This window comes from Bactrocera neohumeralis, chromosome 3, assembly GCF_024586455.1.
Source record: "Bactrocera neohumeralis isolate Rockhampton chromosome 3, APGP_CSIRO_Bneo_wtdbg2-racon-allhic-juicebox.fasta_v2, whole genome shotgun sequence".
In the NCBI taxonomy this organism is placed as follows: Eukaryota; Metazoa; Arthropoda; class Insecta; order Diptera; family Tephritidae; genus Bactrocera; species Bactrocera neohumeralis.
This window is the reverse complement of record NC_065920.1, coordinates 64,522,010-64,546,317: the sequence shown is the minus strand read 5'-3', so window position 1 is coordinate 64,546,317 and position 24,308 is coordinate 64,522,010. Positions and strand designations below refer to the sequence as shown.

The window sequence follows — 24,308 nt, the reverse complement described above, 5'->3', positions numbered from 1 at the left end:
ATAAAAAGAGTTTTTTAAACAAGGATATGATTTTGATTGTTCAGTTTGTATAGCAGTCATATCCAATAGAGGTCCCATTTTAACGATTCCCACAAAAAGCAGCTACTTTTGGTGAAAAGTCCGTATGCAAAATGTCAGATCAATATCTCAAAAACTAAGGGACTAGTATATATCACATATATACAAACATACAGACGGTCATGGCTAAATCTGAACTACACTCAGCCCGTCGTGCTTTATAGGGTCTCTGACGTATCTTTTAGATGTTACAAACTTCGTGGCAAACTTAATATACTCTGTTCTTTGTATAACAACAACAAATTCATCACATATTGTGATTATGAATAAGTGCTGTAGTATAAGGATTCAAATTTACGATTTTTTTTAACAAAATTATATCTATCAATTGCAGTATTAACATATTATTTCTACATTTGTTGTTATTTTTTCCTAAAAAACAATTAAAATTAAAAATATTTGGATTTATTTCCTCTAGTTCAAATATTGTATCGGGTGATTTTTTAAGAGCTTGATAACTTTTTTTAAAAAAAAACGCATAAAATTTGCAAAATCTCATCGGTTCTTTATTTGAAACGTTAGATTGGTTCATGACATTTACTTTTTGAAGATAATTTCATTTAAATGTTGACCGCGGCTGCGTCTTAGGTGGTCCATTCGGAAAGTCCAATTTTGAGCAACTTTTTCGAGCATTTCGGCCGGAATAGCCCGAATTTCTTCGGAAATGTTGTCTTCCAAAGCTGGAATAGTTGCTGGCTTATTTCTGTAGACTTTAGACTTGACGTAGCCCCACAAAAAATAGTCTAAAGGCGTTAAATCGCATGATCTTGGTGGCCAACTTACGGGTCCATTTCTTGAGATGAATTGTTCTCCGAAGTTTTCCCTCAAAATGGCCATAGAATCGCGAGCTGTGTGGCATGTAGCGCCATCTTGTTGAAACCACATGTCAACCAAGTTCAGTTCTTCCATTTTTGGCAACAAAAAGTTTGTTAGCATCGAACGATAGCGATCGCCATTCACCGTAACGTTGCGTCCAACAGCATCTTTGAAAAAATACGGTCCAATGATTCCACCAGCGTACAAACCACACCAAACAGTGCATTTTTCGGGATGCATGGGCAGTTCTTGAACGGCTTCTGGTTGCTCTTCACCCCAAATGCGGCAATTTTTCTTATTTACGTAGCCATTCAACCAGAAATGAGCCTCACCGCTGAACAAAATTTGTCGATAAAAAAGCGGATTTTCTGCCAACTTTTCTAGGGCCCATTCACTGAAAATTCGACGTTGTGGCAGATCGTTCGGCTTCAGTTCTTGCACGAGCTGTATTTTATACGGTTTTACACCAAGATCTTTGCGTAAAATCTTCCATGTGGTCGAATAACACAAACCCAATTGCTGCGAACGGCGACGAATCGACATTTCACGGTCTTCAGCCACACTCTCAGAAACAGACGCAATATTCTCTTCTGTACGCATTCGTGTGGTTGGTTTAATGTCCAATAAAGTAAACTGAGTGCGAAACTTGGTCACAATCGCATTAATTGTTTGCTCACTTGGTCGATTATGTAGACCATAAATCGGACGTAAAGCGCGAAACACATTTCGAACCGAACACTGATTTTGGTAATAAAATTCAATGATTTGCAAGCGTTGCTCGTTAGTAAGTCTATTCATGATGAAATGTCAAAGCATACTGAGCATCTTTCTCTTTGACACCATGTCTGAAATCCCACGTGATCTGTCAAATACTAATGCATGAAAATCCTAACCTCAAAAAAATCACCCGATACAAAGTATACAGGGGAACACAAGTGAGAAGGAAATCGTTTCTTTTGTTACCAAATTTCTGCTATATAATTTCACCAACCTTCTGTAGTAAACATGATTCTTATAGCATAGTAAATAAATAAAATAACTGCCAAAACGAAATTTTATTTAATTACAGCTTATGAAAAATTGTTAAAATTATAATTAAAACCGAGTACCCAATATGCATAAATTATATTATAAAATATGGCAACCTCATTAATCATTTTACTTTTGTTAAGGAATCACATACAATTTTTATTTAGGAAGCAACAATTTTATTAGAATTTTTAATATCAATGTTTTGAAAAAGTTCAATTTTTGTGCAGAAAAGTGGTATTCATACCGTAAACCATAATGTCGGCGTACCATCGAAATGTACAATATCTGCAACAACAGTTTTCAGCTTTGCTACACAACACATCGCCTGTTATTACGCTTATCTGTGTGGTCACTGGCTTTGGATATTTACTCTCGTACTCGGAGACCGCTGTGCGGTTGTTGAGTGTTACTCCAGGCAAAATACTTCCAAATGCTGAGTTCTGGATATGGACAGCATTTACATTTTGTTTTATCGAATTACATTGGTGGGAAGTGATTGTCGATGTCGTCACCGTGGGGCTATGTGGCAAAATGTTGGAACCATTATGGGGACAACTGGAAATGTTCAAGTTTTTTGCCCTAACAAATTTTGGTGTATCCATACTTACAACAATATATTATCTGTTGTATTTTGTTGTAACCGATAATGAAAGTATACTTTTCGACGTGCATATTCATGGACTGGCCGGCTACGTAGCAGGTATCTGTGTGGCAGTACGACAAATAATGCCCGATCATTTAATTTTCAAAACGCGTTGGGGCAAATTAACTAATAGGTAATTATGAAGTTTTGGTTTATTGTTAAGAATTACTCTCATTTGGTTTTATAGAAACGTGCCCTTAACTGTGTTGGTGGCGTCAATTCTTATGTGGGCAATTAAACTATTGGATGGCACATATCCAACAATGTTCGGTTCCGGTCTTATTGTGGCATGGGTGTATTTGCGCTTCTATCAATGGCATCCAAATGGGCGTGGTGATAGTTCTGAAAGTTTTACATTTGCCAGTTTCTTTCCAAATGTCATGCAACCTGTAATTAGTATTTTAGTAAATCCCATCTATATATGTTGTTTAAGATTGGGCATTGTAAAAACACCAGCACCTCCACGGGCATCTTCTCTTGCTGGAAGTTTGTCTTCAGTATCCATACAAATACCTGGTGCGGATGCACATGATATAGAACGACGAAGGTATGCAAATACAAAATGACTTATTCTAAATTGAACTAAATTTTTTCTTTGTGTTTGCAGACAAATCGCTCTAAAGGCATTGAGTGAACGCTTAAAATCAACAGATGCAGCGCGGCATAATCAATTGCCCAAATCATTTCCAACAGTCAGCAGTGGTGGAGCGCCTATGTCTGGGCATCATCATCATCATCATCAGAAACACCAACATCATCACAGTCAACAGCATGGACATCATAGCCATGGTCATGGGCATAGTCATAGTCACCCACACGGTCATGGACATACACAACAACATGCACCAGAGCATGTTAGCCCAGAGGCATTACTAAATCCCTCTTTTATGGGCAAATCACAGCATATTAGCGCTAACATTTCATCACCTATAACGAGTGTACGTGCAGAACCGCGTATGATCAGTACAATGAGTACGATAGCGATACCAATGCCGGCGCCACCGCCTAGAAATGATGTAAACTCTGATACGAATACGGCAATGAGTGACGCCCTAATCGACCTGAGCGGTACGGCTAAGCAGTAGGTATAATAATATAAAGGAGTTACAAAGTAAATTGGTATTTTGTTTTACACGAATAATAATATATATATGTATGCATATGTAAACACTCGTATGAAAAAGACGCACCACAAATTGAATGCACACTTAAGAAGTTTAGTTACATTCTTGGCAGTGGTAAATGTGAATAAACTGGGAGCGGTCTACTTGTAAAAACGAAAAATAAAGCGATATTGTTTTGAATAGAGTACATCACAATACCTTATATTTAAAAAGAAAGAAATCAAATAGATGTGTTTACAATTACACGTTCGAAAGTGAGATAACACATAACGGACTTGTCAACGAGCATAAAAAAATATATATACATAAGTATATCTCCATATGTATAGCGCTGTATGTATGTAGGTTGCCTTTTCGATTTACCCGTGACAGTTAAGCATCTTAATGTTATAAGAGAGAGAACATCCGTGATATGTATTTCTTTTTTACTTCTTAAATAATAACTAAGTTTTTTGGAACATGTAAACAAATTGCCTATAACTTATTTGCAAAATAAAACTATTAATACGCATGCATTGAGTGTATCAATCAGTTTGAAAAGCTATAAAAAAAATATAAGGAAGTTCCTCATTGACAAGCCGTGTTTTTATTGGAAAATTAAAAAAGTGATTTTCTTTCGAAAGTTATTGCTAAGTTAAATGTACAATTTATTACAATTTTGGTACTTGTTACGAGTATTCCCATAAGCAAACACTATGTATATTACAATGACGAAACAAAAGTTTGTTTAGATACACATAAATATTTACCGCACAGCTGCTTCCATGAAAAAAGCATTTTAAAAGAACACACATTACACATAAAATTTAATATATACTCCAAACATAATTGTTATTGTATATTTTAAACAAGACAACTGGTGCATTATATTATAAATTTTAAATTAAAAGTTCGGCCAACGAACACTTAAAATTTATTGAGATTTGGATGTTTCTATTAGAACGACAAACGTTATTTATTCGTAAACAAAGTCGAAGAACGGTATTACATGAATTGCCAACAGCTGCTACAGTCATTGTTTTTTAGATATTATTCAAGTAATATCGATATAGTTTTTTTTGTCTTATGATTATCTGATAGTGTTTAACGCTAATTCTTATAAAAAATAACAAACATCATTGGTCACCATCAGTTATTCGTATATATGTATGTATGTGGCATTATCATTGCTTCGCCATAATTGCAATCACAAATGCCAGACGCTCTTTGTTAATATTTACCATTCATCTATAGTACTGATTTGATTGCCAAGTGTTTTGTGTTGCACAGTTGGTTTGTGATGTTGACGTTATATTACCACTACCACCGCCACTTTGTTCGACATCATTGCTGCCAAAGGAGTTTAGTACGCTACTATAATAGGAAGCATCGGCTACACTTTCAGGTGGTTGATGATGCGACTGTGTTATAGGCGTCTTCTTTAATGTCTGATGTAATGCAACTTTGCCTTGATGACAATTTTGTTCGTTTGCTGTGTTAATGCGCGCTAGATTGGCCTGCGTTAAGGAGGAATGCGAATGTGTAGAACCTTGTGTGGATGTTGAGCTAACGGAGCCGGGCGGTGGTATATTGCCTATGGTAGTGGCACGTCGTTGTGTTAATAAAGCAGATGGCGCTTGTATTGTAGTAGCACTGTTAGACGACTCCGAAAGCTTATGTGTAAAAAATTTAATATATATATACATTTTAATTTAATTTAGGTAATACTGTAGAGGAAGTACGTTAGTTGTGCTCACTTTTCGTTGTACATTGCCGCTAACACTCTTGAATACCGTCTCCATATTCACATCAGCAGCTGATGATGATGTCTTTAATTCACTGACGCCTCCACTTATAGTATTAGCAGGTATAATTTGTGGTGGTTGTTGTGCTATTACCGCTGGCTGTGTAATATGTCTATGATTGATATGCGCTTGTAGATCGCGCTGTGACAAATATGTACGTCTGCAACCGGTATTGCCATAACGACTACCACCATGTGTACACATAAAAACTGTGCCCAAGCCAGATTGCTCAACGCGCAACACCTTATCATTACAGCGCGGACAAATCTTTATTGGTTCCGAACGTGCACATTTCAAGCAGAATACGTGCTTACATGGTATCATGCGACCGTATAATAAAATCGGTTTGTCACATTGATCGCAACAGTGTATCATAGGATTCAACACTTTTTCGCCGATCAAGTTTACTTTATGATCCCATTTGAGGCGTAACATCGGTTCGGGTGGACCGCGCGAAATAGTAGTAAATGTTGGTGCTTCCAGTTGTGAGATATCAGCTTCCATATCAACTAAAAAAGTAAATATACTAATAAAAATATATGTTTGCATATATCAGTTAACAGCACATACTTGTTTGTGGCAAAACAGTTGCCGGCTGTAAAGGCTCTTCAAGCGCCACAGCTGGTATGGTAGGCGGTCCTACCGTAGTCGTTGTCGCAGTTGCCGTCAAATCTTCCGTTTCCATTTGTGCAGGCGGAACTGTCGTATCAATTTCACTTTCTTTAACACCCTCTTGCATTGTTACATCTTCAACAGTATCGGGTAGTTGATTAGAACTTTCTGTATCGTCTTGTGCACTGTTGGCAGCTATACTTGCTCCAATGCCATCAAGTGTCTAAAAATTTACAATTCTTTTAAGATATGTTAAAATGTTGTAATGAAATTTACAAACCTCCTTCTTCTTGCCTCTACCACGTCCTCGACCGCGTCCACGTCCACGAGCTCGTGCACCGCCCATTGTATAAATATTGCAGTCTTTAAAAATTACTAAATTTTATAATTTCTTTACAGCCGCTTGTAAAAATGCACGTCTTTTCTGTGCTACGTTTTTTAGAGGTTTTTTATTTCTATACTATTTTGGCATTCGTCGTGTAGTGCTGCCAGCTGAATTATTCATTATGAACGAGTAACCATTTCAAACGATAATTGAAATTATGGTGCTGCCATTTGTTAAATTTATCGATTATTAAACATTTTTATGTTGTTTTAGATTTAAGCATTCTCTCCGCACTTTAAACAAAATTATAATAAATGTAATTTTAATAAATTAGGACTTGTTAAAGCTAGTACTATTTGTTTTTCAGTTTATGAACTTTTATTGCCAGCATTTTCTGCTTAGTTAAAAAATAAATTAATAGTTTTACAAGTTTCGTGGAGACTTGTAAACACCCACATACACACAAACATCAAAAACTATTTTTTCTTGTTTGCAGAATCTAAAGATACTTACTTTCATTGCAATAAAGGATCAGCGGAACATATTGTTGCTTTTCATAATATTTTTTTTTTATTTTGCATAATATTGCATTGTATATATGTATGTATCGGGTGATTTTTTTGAGGTTAGGATTTTCATGCATTAGTATTTGACAGATCACGTGGGATTTCAGACATGGTGTCAAAGAGAAAGATGCTCAGTATGCTTTGACATTTCATCATGAATAGACTTACTAACGAGCAACGCTTGCAAATCATTGAATTTTATTACCAAAATCAGTGTTCGGTTCGAAATGTGTTTCGCGCTTTACGTCCGATTTATGGTCTACATAATCGACCAAGTGAGCAAACAATTAATGCGATTGTGACCAAGTTTCGCACTCAGTTTACTTTATTGGACATTAAACCAACCACACGAATGCGTACAGAAGAGAATATTGCGTCTGTTTCTGAGAGTGTGGCTGAAGACCGTGAAATGTCGATTCGTCGCCGTTCGCAGCAATTGGGTTTGTGTTATTCGACCACATGGAAGATTTTACGCAAAGATCTTGGTGTAAAACCGTATAAAATACAGCTCGTGCAAGAACTGAAGCCGAACGATCTGCGACAACGTCGAATTTTCAGTGAATGGGCCCTAGAAAAGTTGGCAGAAAATCCGCTTTTTTATCGACAAATTTTGTTCAGCGGTGAGGCTCATTTCTGGTTGAATGGCTACGTAAATAAGAAAAATTGCCGCATTTGGGGTGAAGAGCAACCAGAAGCCGTTCAAGAACTGCCCATGCATCCCGAAAAATGCACTGTTTGGTGTGGTTTGTACGCTGGTGGAATCATTGGACCGTATTTTTCAAAGATGCTGTTGGACGCAACGTTACGGTGAATGGCGATCGCTATCGTTCGATGCTAACAAACTTTTTGTTGCCAAAAATGGAAGAACTGAACTTGGTTGACATGTGGTTTCAACAAGATGGCGCTACATGCCACACAGCTCGCGATTCTATGGCCATTTTGAGGGAAAACTTCGGAGAACAATTCATCTCAAGAAATGGACCCGTAAGTTGGCCACCAAGATCATGCGATTTAACGCCTTTAGACTATTTTTTGTGGGGCTACGTCAAGTCTAAAGTCTACAGAAATAAGCCAGCAACTATTCCAGCTTTGGAAGACAACATTTCCGAAGAAATTCGGGCTATTCCGGCCGAAATGCTCGAAAAAGTTGCCCAAAATTGGACTTTCCGAATGGACCACCTAAGACGCAGCCGCGGTCAACATTTAAATGAAATTATCTTCAAAAAGTAAATGTCATGAACCAATCTAACGTTTCAAATAAAGAACCGATGAGATTTTGCAAATTTTATGCGTTTTTTTTTTTTAAAAAGTTATCAAGCTCTTAAAAAATCACCCGATAGTACATGATTATTAATATATGTAGATTGCACTTAATTTTCTTTATAATATTTAACCTCAAAATTTACAAGAGCTATAAGAAAAAGCATAAAGTCATATAAAAAACACATGTTTGCTCGCATGTGTATATATGTATGTATGTATAATATTGTTGTAATATGTAGTTATAAATTGTTGTTCCAATATTAAAGAAAATAAAAAATTGCGTACAATAATACTACTAACTGAATAATTAATATTTGAAAATCAAAGTAGTTATAAGTAGCATACGTTTTTTTCTGAATTTTTGCTTAGCAAATGTGTGTGTGTTTTTTTTAAATTACATAAACGCTTTTTAATTTCGATTGTAAAATAAGTATTAAATATAATATTTGTAGATAATATTTTTTAACGCACAGTCTACAGATCAATAAATTTTGTTCTAAATACAATTTACATACATTTGTTTATATTAAATTAACGGAAATCATAACAAAAACTATACAAATCTAGCATAAACTGCTTTTACAACTGTACATACACAGTTAACATCAGTCAACTACTTATTTAAATTTATCAGCATATTCACATATCTAAAACGTCTAATCAAGTCACAGATGTCCATGGTAGGGGTCGCGATTGCTACGCAAGTAAACGGGGCTTGTGTAAGATTTGCTAGCCACTAGCGGCGCCAAGTTTTCGCCAGCATAACTTATAAACGGCGAAATCTCACACTCCTCACCATGCACAATGCCACCGGCGGCTTCAATATAACGCTTATGTAGACGTGCTAAATCTGCGCGTGCTGTAGCTGGGCAATCCTTACCAGCGCTGTCAGCATTTTTTAGCGCGCTAAACTCGATGTGACGTGGCACTTCCATAGCGACGAATTTTTGCGCAAACTCAAATACGTCAAAGACGAATTTTTCGATTTTGATGCCATTGGGTTTTTCTGGCGTAATACGTTTGCCCGAATTATCCACAAATGGTATCTTCTTTTTGGCCACGTGTAGTTTCAACTGTTTCTCATATGTGTCACCAATTTGATGCAAGAAAGCTGCCGAGAAGAAATGATTGCATATATTGCCGGCGCTGAAAGTTAAGCGTCCGTCGGGATTGCGCATTTCAGCGGTTTTTGCCGATATTTCGCTATACTCCACCACCTGATTTTTGCCATCCACTATGGCGACCACACCGATAGCTTCGTTGGGATGTGATTTTTCCACCACCTTGGCTGCACAGTCGGCATTCTCTTGTACACAATAACCGATAAAAACCGGATCGGCGACCTTAATCAATATATTATCTACACTGTGAGCATGCAAATATAAGATGCCGCGTTTTTTAATATCCTCCAGTATGCCTTGTTGTTTCAACGCCCGGTACAATCCACCGTTACCGTCGGGTGCGCGTGCAACACGATGCTTTTGATCCAATATAATGCGACCATCATAATCGAAACATGGCAATGAACCCTGTTCGAAGAGTATGATATTCTCCCTTTTCAGTCCGAAATAGTTGTTAGCCATGAAGTATTCATTTGTTGGTTGTATTGTGTGCTCCGATGTCATGATGTACCACGTGATGTTGCCACGACTGCCAGTAGCGGCGTAAGCCAATTCCTCCAATTTCTGTATGCGCTCGGCTTGTAGGCGAAAGAGTGATTTCTTCGATGGGAGACCCACGTCGTACATACCCTTTGGGTGAGCGAAACCCAAACGGGTGCCTGCAGAGTAGGAGAGGGAGATTATTAAGAAACGTAGTTTTCGTAATTTTGAAAAGTATGTTAATTAATTATGCATTAAAGGGTGGTGAATTTAAGTTAACAAGGTGTTTTATTATTATACAAAACTGACGAATGATTATATTTTTAACATCTCTGACAGTTAAAAATATATTGACGTTTTAATTGCCCCTATTTTCGCATTTCACTAATAATTTATTTGTCAATTTTGTAAAAAAAACAATGTTACAACCACAATAATTCATGCTTTATTTCTTGGATATAACTTTACAAATAAAAAATTTACCATACAAGGACGGGGATTTGATAGTTCAGTTTGTATGACTGATATAAACAATAGTGTTCTGATAATTGGGGATACGACGAATGAGCAGCTTCGTAAGAAGAAAAGAAGGTGTGCAAAATTTTAGATAGACATTTCAAAAACTGAGTCACTAGTGTACGTACATTATCCCTGGTACGTACATACTGACGAGCAGACAGACCTACATGACCAAATCGACTCTGGTCGACGCGTTGATCACTTATATGTATGTATATATAATTTTAGGGTCTCCTACGACCCAAAAAGAGACAAACTTTGTGACAATAACCTACCTTGTTCAGGTTATGAAAAAGTTTCCGTTAGTTTCTTTGAGTACGCAAAAGCTTTTTTAAATCGAAATTCAAAAGATTCCCACATATTTCGTATACAAACATCTTAAGTTTAATACTTTGAATGTTTTTGTTTTTACTCTAAAAGGCGACATCACTGCTGGCTGACCTTTAAAACGTGTTTGTTTGGTTTAAATCAATTCTTGTTTTCTGCTGACGTAAATACTTAATGATAGTTTGGGCTAAAAGATATGCGTGTGTGGACGTTTATGCATTAATTCACACCAACTTGCATAAATATTCATAGGGCTCTAGCTTAAAGTTAGTTGGCGTAAAATTTTGACTAATCGAATGTGTGGATATAAGATCAGAATGTACATACTTATGTATTTGTGTAATTGTTTTTACGACGAGCTGCAAAGTGTTAGTAATTATCGCATATGATTTGTAAAACAAGAATGCTGAGCTGCTGATAACCACAAACACAAATATATATGTAAGTATGTATGTAGGTGGGAAAGCACGAGAATGGATTAAATAAATATAATAAGTCAGGGCCCTTGAGTTATTTTTACATTGTAGGTGCTTTATGGACAAACACACGTACTGTGTGTAAATATGGATATGTACTAGATAAAGGAATAACGGCGCATCTACATATATGCAATTAAAGATGACATTATTTACTAATTAAATCAAAGTTAGAAGTAATTATACTTTTAAAGTACTATTTGTGGCACTTTATAACATTAACAACGTTCATTACTTGACCTTAAAGGTACTTAAATTAAGACTCAACCAGAAAAAACGTTAACTTCGGTTGCACCGCAACTAATACCCTTCCCAGGTGCATTTCTTATTTCAACTTTTGTATAATTTGACTTGGATCGGTCACTTTGCATGTCAGTTATATGATATATGTAGTTGTCCGCTCGGCACAATATACATAATCGGAAATTGTAGCGATGCATTGGATAATAATGGCAAACTTAATATATACTGTTCAGGGTATAACAAAAGTAAATTTATCATGGTCTTAATTTATCTGTTCATTGCAATTTCCTTAACAAAAAAATAATGGAAAACATATTTTTTTATCTTTTCATTGTTATCTATAACTGCATCTGCTCTTAGTACACTAAACAAATGTGTAGTTTCGAAGAACAAATATTGTTGTATAATGGCTGTGTCTAGTACTACAAATGCATTACTATAGTATAGACCGGATGTTAAACCTTACGAACGCTCCAGTTTGCGAACACGCCATGAATGTTGTTTAGGTCCCAAGTGATACCACTCACCAGTGATCGATCGACTATGTTTAAAGTTGCCTATAAAGTCTCTTTGCCATACAAGGAACTGGCGGTTAGTGATTTGAAACCACTATAGTTGAGGCGGGAACAATCCCAAACTTATAATGCCAGCTCTCAACACTTCATTCTTGCTTGGCCCGCCTTTGCGATATCAAGGCTTAAATATTTGGACTCTCACAATTTCAGATATCTCACTCAACTGGTGCTTTTTTTTGGCGTCAGAGCGGTTTCTTGACTTATAAGATCTTATACAGGAGTTCTATTTTTAAGGCTCACAAAAAACTATACGTAGTACTACAAATGCGATCGCTATCTTGCAGATCAGCCATCGAATCTAACCTAACCTAACATAAGGAGTCGATTCTATACAAATGTAGAAAACTCGCATAATAACAGCGCAAGATTGTTACAATAGAATAGTCCAAAACTATTTCGGGTGTGCCTTACAACAACAGTCACAGCGAAATCGTGAGCTACAGAGAATCAATGGGGCCTTCGGGTATGTGCAACTGCAAGAAATCCGTATTTAAACCATCGATTGCCAACGATGCACTCTAATAGCATTACTCACTACATTGTTATTTTTGAAGCAACAAAGAAATCATTAAATTATTGTCTGTGCGCGCCTTCTTAAATGACTAAGCTTACTTTAAGGTAAACTCGATTTGAAGCAGTAAATAAAAAGTGAATTAAAAGAAAGACCATAAAGCAATCGTATTTGGCTATCCACAGTGGATATACAAAGTCGTTTCTGGTTCGTATATTACGGTAACTTTTAGGCATATTCTTTGTGAGCATTTCTCGTTTCGCGTTTGTATGAGGTTACGTGACAGGCAAGTTAATTATTATTTTATTTATCTTTTTTTTAAAGTATACTATATATGCTTTTTGAAAACGAGGCGCTAACGGTCCAACGAAGTCACATAGATACATACATACGTACAAAGCAGCCACGACAGCACAGTTGCGCAGAAATATTGAACTCGGTTGGTTTTTTTTAGTTAAACTGTTTACATGGCTGATTATGCATTAGGCGAAAAAAGCTTTTACTCTCTTACATTTTGTTATAATTTAAAATTTCGCAAATTTGTAAAGGCGCCGAAGATAATTTTACACATTATTTTTATACATACATATGTACATTTAAGAGATACAATAAGCTCAACCTAAGTGCATGTGCTTGTATGATAAATTACACACTCCACTTCATGCGGTTTCATAATAAAAACAGGAAAATCATTAACTTCGTCTGCACCGCAGCTAGAATACCCTGCACAGGTGCATATTTTTTAGCATCTTGATTTTGATCGATCAGTTCAATGGCAGCTATATGCCACAGTGGTTCGATTTAAAAAAAATTTCGGAGATTGCAGAGTTGCTTTAGATAGTAATCTATGCTAAATTACGTGAAGATCCCTTGTCAAATAAAAAAAAGTTTCTATTCAAGAACTTGATTGTATGACAGCTATATGCTATAGTGGTTCGATAGCGGCGGTTGCGACAAAAGAGCAGCTTCTTGGAATTGAAAAAACGTGTGCAGAATTTCAAAGCGATATCTCAAAAAATTGAGGGTAATATAATGTAATAATATACCTTGTTCAGGTTATAAATATATAATAAACTCAAGTTATGTTAACTGTACGATTTACTTAACATTTAAAAGTTATTAAATTTACCTTGTCCACCAGCCATTAGCAAGACAGCAACATGTCCCGCGCTGATCTGACGCATACCCTCTGCTTCATAAGCCTTGAGACGCTCTTCGGCCGTACGCTCAATGCTAACTAGGTTCTCCTCGGGCACAGGTTGCATACGATCATCCAGCTTAATGCCATTCTCTTGCAGCGATGCTGTGGCGCGTTCAAAATATAACTTCAATTCTTTCAGGTTGAGTTCGTCTATATCACGCACCAAAATCTCCTGCTGATCGAGTGTCAACTCATCCCAGAATTTAAGCAAATGCTCCTGACCGACCTTTGAGAGGCGCTCATACAGTTCGTCGTATACCGTCATTGTTGCTGTTATGAAAATGTTTTTTTTTTTTTTTAATGATAAACAGCGTTAAAAGTTGTTTGCTTTTTTGCACGTCAGTCAATATATGTAAGTAAATATGTAAGTTTATAAATGTTTTACGAAAATTTAGACACTTATTATAAGCCACTAACCAGATAAAAACAAACACAAAAGTCGACAACCAAATTAAATAAATAATAATAAAAAATACGATACGTAATATAATGCGAGCAAAACGAAAACAAATTATTTTTCAATACAATGCTACTCGATTGTAGTATAGAAGAAGCGCGCCAACTCAACTGCACAGCAACGTCTCCCGACCGCTACTGAGCTTCAGCCGAACATTTGTAGGTGCGATATGTGAGCCAACAAGCCAAATGTTGCTTACTTGGACAATCTGCGGCTTGTTTGGTTGGTTGTTTACTTGTTTTGTTTGATTGCCTTGCTGTCTGTTACTCTCCACTTCATACACCTTCTTCTTGTAGCTTGTTGTTACTTGGCGTTTAGCTTTTGATTTAAGACAAAGAGTGGCGGTAGCGTGTGCGCACACCCAAACCAGATGATTGTTGAGCTTGCGGTACTCAGTTAATAGCCTACAGAATGCTAAAATCTAACTGAACTAGTCTGACCTGCGCAAGCTAACTGGGCGTCCCTGAGCAACAAACCCTCCTACAAGTAACAGCGAAAGTGAATTGTGGTGCGCCAATTCTTAAGACAGCTTTAGCAATGAGAAAAATATACATACGTGGCATGCCCTTTTACTCAGCAATTATATAATATTATAATTATTTGTGAATAATCATATATGTTTGTATTTCTATACATATGTATGTAGCTAAAGAACTTATTTACATCAACATAAATGTGAATGGAGTAAGTTAAGTACTTAGCAATTACCGCAAAAAAATACGGAACATGCCTCTTGATAAGAAACTCAAAAGTACGCAAATTGATAAGAAGTAAATATTTCCGCTTGTATTTATTTAAAATACCTATTCAGATATTAAATGATAATTTAGTTTTAGAAAAGTGTACATAAGAATATTTTCATAGTTAAAATTAGTTAACAACAGCTGAACCGTATGGCAGCTACTTATATGCTGCAGAGGTCCGATATCGGTATTTTAACAAATGAGCTGCTTCTTGAGAAGGACGTGTGCAACATTTCAGAACGATATCAGATAAATGAACAGACGGGCATGGCTAAATTAACTGCCCGTCGCACCGATCCTTTATTTATATTTTTTTAGGGTTTCTGATGTTTACTTCTGGGTGTAAACTTCGCAGCAAACTGTTTGAAGTTATTCAATAAAATGGATGAGAATTTTGATTTAAGAAGCTTTAATTTGTATTTTGCACTACGTTATATATTAAAGCTTAAAAACTCGTACACATTGTTAGAGATATTTGTGGCAAACATACCTAATGCAATGTTTCATATATGCGTTAAAGAAAAGGGAGGTCGTACAACAATCATTAATAATCGACTACTATTTCCAACAGTCCAACTTCCTAATAAACTTTCAAATAGCCCTTCAACCTAATTGCAACCAATTAGTAATTGACTTAAAAAGTGTATTGCAAAAGAGCTTTTTACATCTTTTGTAGGCCAGTAGCGTTTGATGATGTAAAACAATAGCAAAGCCGCGGTTATTGAGCAACAATTTAATGGTAATGTAATACAGCAGAATTAGCGTTGCGAATGGCAACAAGCCAAAAACAAAAAAAGAAACGATGCCAGCATCTAACCGGCAGCTCCACTTCTAAACAAAACCCACAGAGTTTACAGGTTAATCATGTTTTACGTGACTGGCCAACCTACGTTGGCATTTGTAGATATGCATATTCAAATAGCTACTTGTATATGTAAATATTGAAAATTCAATCAATCGATACACCTATGATGCTAGTCATTTGGCATTGTTGTATACACATCTATTGTATTATTTTCCTTCATATAATTCTATAATAGAACTGACTATAACGAAAGCAATTAAGTTTTATCATTTCCTAAATGATTAAATGGCTTAAATCGTTATCTATTCGGCGAAGTGACGTGGTTCTGGCCATTAAAAAAACACTCACCGTATTTTATAGTAGCGGACACTTCTTTACCCATACTTTCTTTATGCCACTTTCAAATGCACTTTACACTTGTAACACATTCCTTTAATATAGTGTTTTTTACACTTTTAGCACGATAACGACTAGATTTTTTCTAGATAATAATTCGTGCAACACGATAAAAGAAAACCGAATTGGAAATTCTTCATTGTTTATATTTCTCCAGAGGCGGTGGTAGTGGTAATTCTTTCGGTTCAAAATACAGTGCAAAATAATCGATAGTTAATAGTTGCCGGATCACTCAGATTTATAAAACAAAACAAATTTCATGAGACATTTGGTATGACTCGTTTTATCGATGTTATCGATATGTTATGAGAAATATATAATATATTTGTTAATATTATGTTCGTACCGACATTAAAATAATGTAAACAAAATTGGTTCTTGTCCTAAAACTTGAGCTTTCATCTATTCATACTCTGTCAAACGAAATCATTGAAAACCAGTTCTCGTTGAAAACTACTTGAAAATCTACATTCCAATCATTTTAATCGGTGCCCATTTTACTTTAGTCGATATTATTGGAAGACATATTTTGCCATCTCTAAATTGTCACTTCATCTACAAATACACAACCCCCCGCTTAATTGACCCTCGCTTAATTGATTATCCTGTCTATTTGAATCGCCTGACGCTTAGTAGATCACGGTTAATTGGTTTCCTGGCATAATCGGTTAAAAATATGTGTTATTGAGATAGATACTAGAACATATTTTTATTCTGTTTGCTAACCAACGCCTGCTGAGTTCACATGAGGCCTATAGATCCAGTGCTAGAATGTAAGAGGCCAAAGCTGCTTCAATACGTTTCTAATATGGTTTCTTTAGAGATCATCGGCTTCACAATTTCCAATGGAAATGACCAGATACTGAAAAAGTCTAGTAACAAAGTAACTTGAAGCGATTGCCTGAGAGGTCAGAGCCTCCTTAACGAACCTTGAACGGGCCTTTTATTTGAGACTTACGGAAAGTGTTTTCTTTCGTCTAGATAGATGTTGTTTCTTCCAATAGTCATCATAATCTAAAATCATACTTGTCCCTTTGCTTATTTGTATATATCAAGTGTTCGATGGTAAATATCAATGTTCAAGTCTTGACCAAAATGCCAATGAACAATAAGAAAATCTTATTTTAGGATCAAACTGAGTGTGTATTTGCATTCATTATCTTCTTGATATACCTTATGATGGCTTTGTTCGATTGGGAATGGGTCTATAACTATGTTACTACGGTTTTATACAATCTTTCTGGCAATTTATGGATTTCATCCCAAAAAATACTGCGCCGAGTTGGCGGCCAAGAATGAATTAAGCCAATTTTTGATAACCTGTTCTGATATAAAACCGTTTTTTAGTAAGGGCGTTCTGCATCAACCAGAACAAATGGGAGTACAAAGGGATAAGGTCTGGATTATAGGACGGATGAAGCAAAACTTTCCAGATACCGTTTTGCAAATAAGTTTTAACTGATTTTTGTAACATGAGGCCGATCATTGGCATGATGAAAAGTTATTGACTCGTGTCTAGTCACAAATTCTCGACGTTTTTAGTAACCGTTCTTTTCAATTTGATTCGTTGTTGTCGGTAGCCTTCTTCATTATGGTTTCTCACTGTTTTAGAAGCTCATAATCTAGCACGTCCTCCTGATACCACCATTTATAGAATCGTGCCTTGACGCCATTTCTGTTGTTTTGGTTGGTTGGCCAGGTTTCATACAGGATTTTTGCGTTTAGGGCTGCCGTAATGAGTCCATTCTTCATAACCAGTCACCAGCCGATACAAAAATACTACTTTATTTTGTTTAAAGCATATCTGACATGTAAAAATGTCGTTTGGTTCAATTAATATAACACATAATTTCCTTGCTTTTGAATATACATATGTACCTGGCCATATTGAAACCCAGCATTCATTATTGGATAATATTCGACCGAATAGACCACATCTAGCTCTCAGTGAAGAAATTATAGCAGCCGTAGCTGAGCATACAAGATACAGCTTGTGCAAGAACTGAAGCCGCTTGAATTTTCCAAGCACCATCGCTTCGCTCTGTGGGCTCTTGAAAAGTTTCAAGAAGATTCAACGTTTTGAGCCAAATTTTGTTCAGCGATGAGGCCCAATGAGTATGTAAACATGCAAAATTGCCGCATTTGAGACGAAGAGCAACCTGAAGAGATTCAAAGGCTGCTATCTCATCCAGAAAAAAACAACGGTTTGGTGTGGTTTGTGGGTCGGTGGAATATTCGGTCCATAGTTCTTCAAAAATGATGCCGCTGAGAACGTATCTGTCAATGGCGAGCGTTATCGCGTCATGATAACCGACTATTATGCCTGAAATTGAAGCTCATCATCTCGGCGACATTTGGTTTCAACAATACGTCGCCACTTCCCACATATCGCATCAATCAATGGATTTATTAAAAGAATACTTCGATGAGCACATAATTTCACGTTTTGAGCCGGTCCTGTGATATCACACAGTTAGACATTTTTCTGAGGGGATATACAAGTCTAAAGTCTATGCGGACAATCCCGCTCGATGTCATTCGCCAGTTACTAGTCGAAATTCCCGATCGAGTCATCGAAAATTTAACTCAACGGATGGACGATCTGAAATAATATTCTAAAAAATAATAATTGCCAAAGAATGTTCTTTGGCTGATACTGTCGTATCAGTTTAGCGGCAGATTTTCTAGCAAATGTTGCTATATAAGTATTTCTTCCCTTGCATAACCTTTCGAATATCGGTGTTAGACAAATCGCAAACACTCATTCACACGTGCAAAGTACAATTAAGGACATGCTACCTTTTTTAATTGGTATTTACATATTGGAATATATGTATGTATATAGATAAGTATATACATACATTTACATAGATATACATACATTTGTATGTCTGTACGTATTCTATGTATTTGTATGCTTGTATATTTGAAAGCAGTAGCGCTCAGCTGCTCTGTCTGTCATGGATTTTTAATAATCTACGTTCCATTTACTTGTATTATTAAAAAGAGACCGTTACAAAGGACTCTGCTGGTCTTTCGAGATTTATGTCAAGGTGCGCATGTCGCATAGACTGCACAATAACAAACTCATAAACACTAACGCTGACACATACATAAACATATAAACATACCATATAGTACCTTCATGGTGATCCCTTTACAAAGCAAAGGAAATCCCGTATGCCTTAGCACACAAACATTATCTTAAGGATATATGTACATATGTATGTATGTATAACACAGTTATATGGGCATGTGTACACATTCACCCAGCTGGCCAAGGCGAATGCGCGCGAAAATGATTCAATCGCCCCGCTGGCAATGCATTGGCATTTTACCTTTTTTGCGGCCAATGTACTTAACGCAGAATACTTACGACAATGGAAGTGTAAGAAAGGACGATGTACACAAAGTGCTTTCATATAAATTGTACGCTATGAGCATATGTATATGTATGTGAGTTTGTGTGTGTATTCTCTCTACATGCATCATAATTCAAATTCAATTGTTGCGACTTCTTGTTGGCCCCTAAGACGCATGCGGGCGCTAAGCACAGTGTGACAGTAGTGAGCAAAAAGTGGTAAAAAGTTATTTATGATATAAACTCAAGTATTTTGTCGTTTTAAATTTAAATTCAGTCAACATTTTTCGTTTTTTCGCGGTTTCCAACTTTTTTTAAAGAAATACCACATTAACTTCAAATTGTATGGGGAATGTTTATTATCATTCGAGCTGAGTCTCAGATTGTCTATCTGTTCAGTGCAGTTTTCCATGACTCGTTCGAGCATTTCGACTGATAACTGACGAATGACACGCGTGATCTTTTGCTTCAACTGCAGACTTTACATATTCCTACAGGAAAAAGTCGTAACGGTATGATATCACACGACCTGCCCAAAACGTGAAATTATCTGCTCACCCAAATGTTCTCTCAATAAATTCATTTATTAATGCGATGTGTGAGAAGTGGACCGTCTTGTTGAAATCAAATGTTGCCGAGATCACGAGCTTCAATTTCAGGCATCAAATATTCGCCTATCATGGCGCGATAACGCTCGCCTTTGACGGTTACGTTCTCACCGGCGTCATATTTGAAAAAATATGGACCGATGAATCCACCGTCCCACAAAGCACTCTCCAATTCCTTCGTGTACATTCTCAGCTAGGTCTGCTATATTTTCTTCAATGCGTGCTGGACGTGGTCTATTCGGTCGAATATTATCCAATAATGAATGCTGGGTCTCAAGATGGGTGATGGTGTTGCGAATAGTAGGCTCAGTAGGCCAATTATGTTGACCATAAGTTGAGCGAAGCGTCACAGAACGTGAATTTTTATATGTTTATGAATTCGTCCATAATTTTTTTTTTAAATATTTTTATCAGAACTTAACCTACTGTTCCTCACACAATAGTTGCGCTTACTGAGCATGTGCTACCCCTATCTAAATGGAACGACGCAGTACTCAGGTAAGTCATTCTATTTGGGTTTTTTTGTTGTAGTAGTGCTGTCATAGTCCAACTGCGCAAAAGTTTTAACACGAGCCACAATACGTTTGTATGTACAATTCTAAGCACCTATATACATATGTACATATATATGTATATAAACTTTTCTTTACATACGTAAGAAAAAAGCAACAAAAAACTAGTAAGTAAGTAACCCGTATAACGATCAAAAAATTAAAGTCAATGTACCACGCAAAGTCGTCACCGCTTTCTAGAAGCTTTAGGGTGATGAACAAAACAATTTACTTTTACATAACTTCTTAGAAACTGTATAAGATGAATGTTTAATCATAGTCCGATTAAATTAATGATTTTTAAGAGCAGTTCATTGAACTCTATAAGACTACGCCATTTAATTTTTTCAATCAATTCATGTTAGATCTTAAGATTCCACGGATTTAGAAGTATGATCTGTAATCACTGACGGTCCTTCACCACCTGATTTTTCCAAAGGAGTAAAGAACATTTTCTTCCTCTGCATCTCTCGGCGGATACTGCGTCGAATACTTTCAGAGCTGGAGTGTTTTCATCCATTCGACGACAAGACCTAGTCAGCGCAGCCGCTGTCTGTTAATTCGCTGAACTATGTCAATGTCGTCTCATACAGCTCATCGCTATATCGAATGCGATATTCGCCGTGGCAAAAGCGCAAAGGACCATAAATTTTCCGCAAACCTTTTTTTCGAAAACTCATAACGCCAACTCATCAGATGTTGTCATCGTCCATGCCTCTGCACCATATAGTAGAACGGGAATAATGAATGACTTATAGGGTTTGGTCTTTGTTCATCGAGAAAGGACTTTACTTCTCAATTGCTTACTCAGTCCCAAGTAGCACCTGTTGGCAAGAGTTATTTTGCGTTGGATTTCGAAGCTGATATTCTTGCCCTCGTACACTGCCAGACCCATCTGCTTTGTTTCCTTATCCAGTTTGGAGAAAGCAGAACTTACGGCGCGGGTGTTGTGGCAAATGCAGCATGTAGAAGATCGTATCTTCTCGATTAAGCTCTGCAGCTCGAATTATTTTCTCCAGCTGTAGATTAAAGAAGTCGCCCGATAGGCAGTTGCCTTGTTTAAAATCTCGTTTGTTATCGAACGGCTCGGATAGGTCCTTCCTGATCCTGACAGAATTTTTGGTATTGCTTAACGTCAGTTTACACAGCCGTATTATCACTGACTAGTGATATGATGAGGTTCGACTTCAAAATTTTATGGACTTTTTAAAGTTATATGTGAATAAACAGGAAGTGAGGAGACCCACTGATTCTACTCTGGCAGCAGAAACTATGATTTGACTAATACCCAGATAGTAAGCCAACCTTTATAGAGGTTCTCACTACATTGTTCTTCTCATCGAGGAACTTTACAGTTTCATAGTGAATGTACTATTATTGGGAGGACAAAAAAACAGGTGGAGATACGAAGAGTCATATGGAGGTTACTCCACTATATGTCACTGGTTCCCTACGACGAGTCAGCGATGATATAGTTTAATTAATTCAAAAAGATGACTTGAAATGTTTCGTTTCTAAATGTTTGCCCTAAATTTTGTCGGAATAACTTTCAACAACCATGCTTTCAGCTTTCTTATTAACCCTAATTTTAGTACTTCCCCGATAAAAAATTAGGAAAGCTAGCAGATTGATATATGGAGGTAAACATGGCTATTTCTAATCACACGCCTCTTAGGAGTTCTTCCAAATTCTTACTGAGCAGATGGTGTTTCAGTTAGCTTAGTTTGTACTGGCGATAGCTGTTTCGGATGATTTGCTCGAACTAAGTTTCAAGCAGCAGGGTTTGTAGCGATCTTTCTATAAACTTCTCGTTATCGTGATTGAATTGCTTAGCCGATAATCTTTTTGATATTGCACATTAGTGGACAACTTTTGGCCACACTTTAGTAGTTGGAACTTCCCGAATGCTGGAACATTAATTTAGCATTTCCGATTGAGTAATTTGGGTTCATATTTTTTTCCATATATTTCACTGATTTCTTCGTTTTGAAAGATGACGAATTTGAAATAGACTCCTTTAAGCCCATAAAAGCATGCCACCGCTTAATTCAATTTTCTATGCACTTGTTATAACCCTCGGCTGGGATGGTCTTCAGTGGCTTCAGTGAATGTTAGTTTTTTCGGTTTCGGCTCAGTTTTTGTGGATTTAGGTGTTCTTATAGAAGACTAACATTGACATGCACCATACCCAAAACATTAACCAAAATGTGTTCAGTAGATCCATAAGAGATCTTTAATTATCTCTCTAATGAATTTCATACACAGTTACTTTAATTCAGCGGCTGCCAAGATCAAATTTCACACGAATATAAAAAAATCGCGTACTGTGTGAAAAATTAAAGCCTACCGTCAATGTAGTGATTGGACTTTAACAGTGTGGCTTTAGGCTTGGAAAACCAACAACTGACCAGATATTCACCATGCTCGAAATATTAAAAAAGACCCGGGAAAAGAGGATCGATACACACCCCCTCTTTGTCGATTTCAAAGCCGTTTTTGACAGCACGAAAAGTAGCTGCCGTTATGTCTAAATTTGGTATCACCGCAAAACTAAAACGTTGTGCAATATCAGAATCTCCGTCAGGATCGGAAAGGTGCTCTCCGAGCCATTCGATACCAAACGAGGTTTCAGACAAGGCGACTCTCTTCGTGCGACTTCTTCAACCTACTCTAAGAGCGTAGAGTTGCTGTTGTACGCTGATAATATTGATATCATAGGCCTCAACAACCGCTACGTTAGTTCCGCTTTCCGCGAGGCTAATGGGTCTGATAGTGATCGAGGGCAAGACGAAATATCTCCTGTCATCAAGCAAAGAGTACTCGTACTCGCGACTTGGCTTCCACGTCACTGTTGACAGTAACTTTGAAGTTGTAGATAGTTTCGTATATTTGGGAACCAGCATAAACACCACCAACAACGTCAGCCTGGAAATCCAACGCAGGATAACTCTTGCCAACAGGTGCTACTTCGGACTGAGTATGCAATTGAAAAGTAAAGCCCTCTCTCGACGAACAAAAGCCAAATTCTATAAGTCGCTCATAATTCCCGTCCTGCTATATGGTACAGAGTCTTGGACGATGACATCAACTGAGTTGACGTTAAGAGTTTTCGAGAGAAAAGTTCTGCGAAAGATTTATGGTCCTTTGCGCATTGGCCACGGCGAATATCACATTCGATGAAACGATGAGCTGTACGAGATATACGACGGCATTGACATGTAGTGATGTTGTCCGGATGGACGAAAACACTCCAGTTCTGAAAGTATTCGACGCAGTACCCGCCGGAGGAAGCAGAGGAAGAGGAAGACCTCTACTCCGTTGGAAGGCCCAAGTGGAGAAGGACCTGGCTTCGCTTGGAATATCAAATTCGCGTCACGTAGCGAAAAGAAAAAACGATTGGCGCGCTGTTGTTAACTCGGCTATAACCGCGTAAGCGGTGTCTACGTCAATAAAGAAGAAAAGTGATTCAATTAAGCGGGTTTAATAAATGGGAATGGATTTATTAAGTATAGAATTAAAATTTGTAGGCCTTTGAACTCCAGATTATCAAAAAATACTTTTTTTCAGTTGATATATGAATATCGAAGGATATGCTTATAGACATACAATGTATGTATATACTTATGTTCATATATGTATGTCTAAAAGTGAGTATACATACTTCTTTACATACATATACAAGCTTATTATA

The 24,308-nt window shown here is 36.9% G+C and overlaps 3 protein-coding genes across 5 annotated transcripts; 1 reads left to right on the top strand and 2 right to left on the bottom strand.

Annotated features, from left to right (window-relative positions):
* Positions 1 to 2,061: 2,061 nt before the first annotated feature.
* On the top strand, positions 2,062 to 4,609 carry LOC126753991 (transmembrane protein 115). Its single transcript, XM_050465809.1, has 3 exons — positions 2,062 to 2,702; positions 2,757 to 3,116; positions 3,177 to 4,609. The coding sequence occupies exons 1-3, from the start codon at positions 2,182 to 2,184 to the stop codon at positions 3,652 to 3,654; spliced, it is 1,359 nt and encodes a 452-aa protein (XP_050321766.1). The 5' UTR covers positions 2,062 to 2,181; the 3' UTR covers positions 3,655 to 4,609.
* Positions 4,610 to 4,615: 6 nt separating this feature from the next.
* Positions 4,616 to 6,604, bottom strand: LOC126753992 (E3 ubiquitin-protein ligase Hakai). Its single transcript, XM_050465810.1, has 4 exons — positions 6,370 to 6,604; positions 6,048 to 6,312; positions 5,430 to 5,986; positions 4,616 to 5,345 (listed from the first exon to the last, which is right to left on the bottom strand). Exons 1-4 carry the CDS (start codon positions 6,433 to 6,435, stop codon positions 4,917 to 4,919), a joined length of 1,317 nt encoding a protein of 438 aa, XP_050321767.1. The 5' UTR covers positions 6,436 to 6,604; the 3' UTR covers positions 4,616 to 4,916.
* Positions 6,605 to 6,956: 352 nt separating this feature from the next.
* Positions 6,957 to 16,291, bottom strand: LOC126753987 (UDP-N-acetylhexosamine pyrophosphorylase). Of its 3 annotated transcripts, none has more exons than XM_050465802.1 (3): positions 16,050 to 16,291; positions 13,625 to 14,023; positions 6,957 to 10,023 (listed from the first exon to the last, which is right to left on the bottom strand). In XM_050465802.1, the coding sequence occupies exons 2-3, from the start codon at positions 13,959 to 13,961 to the stop codon at positions 8,909 to 8,911; spliced, it is 1,452 nt and encodes a 483-aa protein (XP_050321759.1). In that variant the 5' UTR covers positions 13,962 to 14,023; positions 16,050 to 16,291; the 3' UTR covers positions 6,957 to 8,908. The 3 variants fall into 3 exon arrangements, with proteins under 3 accessions (XP_050321759.1, XP_050321758.1, XP_050321760.1); XM_050465801.1 differs by having other exon boundaries at positions 13,625 to 13,966; positions 16,050 to 16,290; XM_050465803.1 differs by lacking the exon at positions 16,050 to 16,291 and adding an exon at positions 14,114 to 14,727 and having other exon boundaries at positions 13,625 to 13,966.
* Positions 16,292 to 24,308: the final 8,017 nt, after the last annotated feature.